Genomic DNA, 6,000 nt, shown 5'->3' with positions numbered 1-6,000 from the left:
CGCGTTCCCCCCATACGCTCCTTCTTCCTCTCCGAGCTCAAGCACCTGGGCCTGAAAGGTGGCCGAAGAGGTTGGTGAGGCATTTGAACTCCTGGAAAAGATGGTAATTTTGCTCCCACTCCCAGGGGGAAACAGGGATGTGGTGGAAGAGCCTGTCTCACTAGAGTACTTTTTAATCCTGGTCCCCAGAGGTAGAATCATTTTATCCAGTATCTGAAACACAAGCTTCTAGCTCTCATCGTTACAGTAACTCCTGACTGCCGACCTCGCCGCCACCCACCTCGGGGACCCTCTGCCCCACGCAAAGGGACCACAAAGTGCAAGGACGGCTAACAGCACAGATGGCGCCCGCGGCCACGGCCCACGCTCACCCCTTGCTGTGCGCATGGCCTCCCCACATACACACCAGTACACGTTACACCACCGTGGCCAGAGACACATTTTCAGTGTGCGTGAGGCCGGCCTGGGCCGCATCCTCAGGCAGGATCTGGCCCTTAATCCCGGGGTCCAGGGGTCCCGAGGCCGCTCTGCAGCCAGGCCCCTCGTCTCAGTGCTTGATCTCGAGGATGGAGGGATTGTGGTCCAGGATGGCAAGGATAATCTTGTCCATGTACTGCCTCAGCCGGAAGTTGATCTCCTCCTGCTCTTTTAGGGCTTCCATGAGCTGAAGGGAACGAGAAAGAGAGGTCAGAGGCCGGGCCGGGGCTGGGGTGTGGGCAGAGCCAGTGCCCCAAGACCAGCCTCAGCGCTCGGGGCCAGGGCATGAGTCTAGGGCATCACACCCAGGGAGGGTTAAATACGAAGAGGCCCAGGCCACACCCCCAGAGAGGCTCATATCACCGGCCCACGGAGGAGTCCAGGTATGGGTGATTTTCTGATAAAGGGAGAGAACACTGGCCAGAGGCATTTATAGTCAGGAGTGACATCCAAAGTCCTTAAGACTGCCAGCTGTTTCCTCTGCCTGGAACGTCCCTCTCACCACCCTCCGGCCCTGCCGTTGTCCTTCTCCAGGTCAACTCCTGCCGTGTCCTTTAGGCTGTAACTGAAATGCTGCCTCTGCCCGCAGGCTGGAGGCTGGTGCCCGGCTCACATGGGAGCTCCTTGAGGCCCAGGGGCCAGCTCTTAGCTGTGTGTCCCAAGCACAGGGTAAGAGTTCAGTGACTCATGATTCGTGTTGAAATCTAATCTGGGTATTTCGGAGGCCTGATCTTTCATAAGCACACCCCAGTGGGGCACAAAGAGTGGGCTTTGCAGCTACAGACCTGGGTCCCTCTCCCTCCGTAAGTTGGGTGATCTTGGGTCCTGATCTCCCGATCTGTGACAGGTAAGTGTTCAGAAAGCCTTCGAGTTCTCAGAAGATTAAGTGAAGACATACCGCAAGCAGGTGGCCAAGAAATGCTAGCGTCCTTCCCCTCTTGACTTGGGGGAGGGGTCGTCCAGCCTCCCCTGGATTATAAGTTGATGAAATCAACTGGCCATTTCGGCATGTTCCTGGCAGAGTGAAGACTCAAAACTCCGTTCTGCTCCCAAACCCATATGCTCCTCCCACCACGTACAGGAAATCGGAGCGGATTTAACTCCACCTGCAGCCTCCTTGCCTCACCGCTCTCCCCTGTCACTCGGGGTCACTGCAGATGGAGACTTCGAGGGGCCAGGCCCTGGGCAGCCTGAGGCTTGTCGTCGAGACAGGTGAGATGGGGCAGGACACATGAGCAGCCAGGCTCCACGGCGAGAGCTGCTGGGCACCTTACCTCATCACGAGAGGCCGTGTCTATTTCCGCAGCCAGCGACTGGGCTTTGGTCTGGGTGGCAAAGAGGTTCTTCGCTTCGTAGAGGCTGAGGCTCAAGATCTGCCCGTTCAAGTCGTCGTTCTGGTCCCGCAGCTTATGATTCTCCTGGGGAGGGGGACAAAGGCGATACCAGCTCCCACCGGAACCCACTTCTCCGCAGCCACTGCTCCCTGACTGCCACCAGCACCCTCTCCACCCCTTGGGCGTGTGTCATGGCCCGTCCAGGACACCCACAGATGACGGGGCATCTGCCACGCTTGAGGGGGAGGAGAGCTGGGTCCTGGGAGGTCCTGGGGTTCTGAGGAGGAGTTAACAGCCTTGCTCAGGGAGCCAAGTTTCCAGACAGGGGCATGGCTCCAGGCCACCCCTTCCCCCCTGGCAGCCAGAAGAGGGGCCCCGCCCACCCAGTGGCTCCTTCTCCAACACTGGCCTTTGGTGAGGAGAAGTGATGCTCTAGATCTCTGGGCTGACAGGTCAGCTCATCTCCGTGGCCCCTCCTGCAGCTGGGCTCAGGAATCCCGCTCTTGGGAGTGCTTTCCAGGGGCACCCTCGCTCCTGAGTACAGCAGGCCCAGTACTGTCCTGCCCAGACCCTGGTGACCAGCCCTGCACTCCAGCTTTTGCCTCAAGGCTCCTAACTGCTCACACTTGGGGCCTAGGGCGCCCCCTCGTGGCTGAGAAGGGCTGGGGTTTAGGATTGCTGTGGGAGCAGAACCTCCAGCACCTCTGCTTCCGGGGGTCGGTTGGGGGGTGGTCAACTCAGAGTCTCTGGGTGCGGGCTTCCCGCACCATCATGCCCTCGCTGGGTCACTGCCCTACCCTGATCCCGCTTCCCCCACCCCCAACTGGTCTCCAATCATGGGAGTGCTTGCGGAAACCATCTGAAACGGAATCCTGGGCGCGGGGTCTGCTCCTGGGAGAACGCAACGCAGCGAGGCACTATTGGGTGGCTGGGTAGAGCCTCCTCCCACACCCCTCGCGCCCAGGACAGAAGACTGGTGTCTGCTTCTTTTCACGGATGCTGAGCAGAGCCCCTGGGATTTCCATCTGCCTCGGCTGAGCCGTGAGACGGGAACCAGTAGCCCTGACAACGAGGGTGTTGGGAGGAGCAGGCAGTTTCGTCGGGGAAGGGGGCGCTACGGCTCTCGGCCCCTCACAGGACACCCACCCGGAGGGGACCTGTACACCTTATCCCGTGGGTCAGAGGCTCCCAGGGCCCACCTGCTTGAGCCGCTTGACTTCATGCTCCAGTTCCACCTCTCGGGCCCTGGCATTGAACTCGCCCAGGCCGGAGGACGAGCCGCGGCCCCTGCCCGGCCGCTCGCAGTCCAGCTTGTACATCTGCAGGTGCTCCAGCTCCTTGCGCAAGTCCTCGATGAGCTGCGGGGGCAAGAGGCTGGTTGGCGGGAGCAGGGGGCGGGGCATGCGGGGGGGCGGGGCGGGAGCCCTGGCACCTGCCGGCCCGGGACCCACCTCCTGCGTCGCCTCCCGCTCCTTCTGGAACTCAAGGCGGTTCTGCCGCAGCTTGTCCATCATGCGCTTGTACAGGTCCATCTCATCCTTGAGCCGCAGGCTGGTGTCCTCCAGCCGGTCGGACATGCGCTGCCGCTCCTGGAGCCGGGGAGACCGGGGCAGGGGGAGAGTTCCCAGGGGGCCCGCTGTGCTCCAGGGGCTTTGCTGGGGGCCGGGGCAGCCACCTCGACAAATGGGCCATCAGATCAGCCCCTTGAACAGAGCCCTCCGAGGCACGGATTAAAGAAATGGCCCGATCCCCTAGGAGTCTAGAGACACAGCTAGAAAAATCTCCGGTCTCTGAAGCCTTTCAATGATGCCAGATGGACCCGAATAAGGTAAGATGCCCTGGACTTCCCTGGTGGTGCAGTGGTTAAGAATCAGCCTGCCAATGCAGGGGACACGGGTTCGAGCCCTGGTCTGGGAAGATCCCACATGCCGCGGGGCAACTAAGCCTGTGAGCCACAACTACTGAAGTCTGTGCACCTAGAGCCCGTGCTGCGCAACAAGAGAAGCCACCTGCTTGCCCCAACTACAGAAAGCCCGTGCACGGCAACAAAGACCCAATGTGGCCAAAAATAAATAAATAAATAAATAAATAAATAAAATTTTTTAAAAAAGGTAAGACCCCAAACAGAGGCTAACCTCTTTTTTTTTATTATCATTATTTTCCCCTGTAATACAAGGAAATAGATATTCACTATAGAAAACTTGGAAAATAAGAAATATGGAAAAATGAATTATTCATGTTTGATGCCTTTTTTTTTTTTTGGCTACAGCAATTTTATTAGAATTTCAGAAACTAGAAACTAAAGGCCTCCGATGGCCCACGCAGCCTCTCTGTGGATTTGGCTCAAGATCCAAGTCTGAGCGACGCCGGGACCTGCTGCTTACCTCATCCAGCTTCTCTGTTTGCGACTTCAGCCGAGTCACTGTCGTCCTAAGCTCCGTATTTTCTTCCTCTAATTGCTGCACCCTGGGGAAAGGAGGAGGACAAGAATGTCAAAAATGGACATTCCCTTACAATTTGACAGTCTGCAGCAATTCTCTGCTCCCTGGAGGGTACATACCAGAAATGAGAGAGAGAGAGAGAGAGAGAGAATATGAATAATTGTTCCAAATGGTAATATGGCTTTGAGCTTCCTGTCATCCAAGGCAAAATGGTAAAGACCCTGAGTTGTTATTATTTTTGGATAAAAGGAAACACTTGTTTGTGAATGAACAGGAACATAAGGTTCTTTCTGCATACTGCTTAGGGCCTGAAACACCCCCGGGGTTGGGGAGGGGGTAGGCAGTGGTATTCTTCTGCTAATGGAGAGAGTCCTCCTGTGGCATCTGGGGCAGGGCCCTCCTGTTAGGATTCACCATTGGAAGGCAACCTTCTCCCCCGCATCTCCCCCAGGGCTCTGCCCTCCAAGCGATCGCTGCAGCTGCCTCTGACGCCCACGGGCAGTGGTTCCTCTGTGTTAATGTTCACCAGGACTGTCCAGGTCAGTTTTCAGTGACCTGAGAAGAGGGGTAGGTGAGTTGGGCCGTTGGCCAGTGGCACCAGGACAGTGCAGGGCCATTTCTGGTAGGGCATTCCCTCTCCTTCCCACTGTCATGTCCTCCTTCGTGGAGAGAGGGCTTCCTGGCCCCCGCTGCCCTCTGGGCTCCCCAGGAGACGCCCCGGGCCAGGGCCTAAGGGGGATTCAGACCACCCCCCCACCCCCCCGACGAGGCCACCTCTCTTGAGGCACAAAGCACACTGCAGACTCTGGGAGCGCTGCCTGCAGCGTCTGTGGGAACAGCGCCCCCTGGAGTTGGACAGGGGCACGGGTTAGGGGACAGTGCTCGGCCTCGGCCCTGGTCCGCACCCCCACGGTCTTCTTCCACCACCTGCGTCCCAGCCACCTCTCCCAGGCCAGCCGACCGGCCGGCTGTCAGAAGCAGGCAGAGAACGTGATGCTTAGTGAGGTACCTGCCTCATTAAGGAACAGATGCAAAACAGCAGCTTCTAGAACACCCGTGGGAACTTAAGATGAAGCCCCGGTCGATAAAGGGGACAAAGCGCGTCTCAGGCACCGGGGAGCTGGGAGGCCTCACCCAGCTGCACAGGGGTCCCGCCCACCAAGCTCCTTTGGGCCTGCTTGACCTCAGCAGGCAGGGGACCACCTGCCTGCCAGCTGTGAGGTACAAGGAGGGAGCCCACCTCCCAACCCACCCTCCACCCCGGCTGGACCTGTCAGACTCCAGAGGCTCAGCTCAGAGACCGGGGCCACAGGGGGCCTGAGAAGAGCAGGCTAGCCATCCTCTCTGCCAGGGGCCCAGGTGGCCTCCCTGGCCTGGGTCGGGGGAGGGCCTTGGCATCGTCAGAGCCCTCACCTGTGTGCGGTGTTCTGACGTGCATCAGCCGACCTGCCTTCCTGGTCACTCTCCAGGGAGGGCTGACAGATGGATACCGAGGCCCAGAGAGTGACCGAGTATGTCCAACATCATGGAGCTAACGCGTGAACAAGCCAGACTCCCAGGCCCGTCCTCTCCCTGCCTGCCGCAGGTTCCAACAGCCATGCTCCAGGCCCAGGAGCAGCCCTGCTTATCCTTGGTCCCTGGGGCCTGGGGTCAGTGCGCTCCAGTGTTCAGGGTCGGGAAGAATCTGACAGCAGGGGGCGCTCCAAGCCTGGACATCAGACCCAGTACAGGACTCAGGGCAAGACCAC

General features: G+C 58.8%; 1 protein-coding gene across 2 annotated transcripts in view; it reads right to left on the bottom strand.

Moving 5' to 3' along the window:
- Nucleotides 1-505: 505 nt before the first annotated feature.
- Nucleotides 506-6,000, bottom strand: part of RAB11FIP4 (RAB11 family interacting protein 4) — a gene marked incomplete at its 5' end in the record, with an annotated part of 112,859 nt that continues 107,364 nt past the window's right edge. For both annotated transcript variants that reach the window (XM_082679338.1, XM_082679339.1), the window contains 5 exons: nt 506-664; nt 1,752-1,895; nt 3,011-3,169; nt 3,263-3,400; nt 4,196-4,277. In XM_082679338.1, the coding sequence (XP_082535464.1) occupies nt 548-664; nt 1,752-1,895; nt 3,011-3,169; nt 3,263-3,400; nt 4,196-4,277 (640 nt within the window). In that variant the 3' untranslated portion in view covers nt 506-547. The remainder of the gene's footprint in view (nt 665-1,751; nt 1,896-3,010; nt 3,170-3,262; nt 3,401-4,195; nt 4,278-6,000) is intronic.

Source organism: Grampus griseus, assembly GCF_964374135.1.
Source record: "Grampus griseus genome assembly, chromosome: 20".
In the NCBI taxonomy this organism is placed as follows: domain Eukaryota; kingdom Metazoa; phylum Chordata; class Mammalia; order Artiodactyla; family Delphinidae; genus Grampus; species Grampus griseus.
This window is presented reverse-complemented; position numbering and strand designations above follow the sequence as displayed.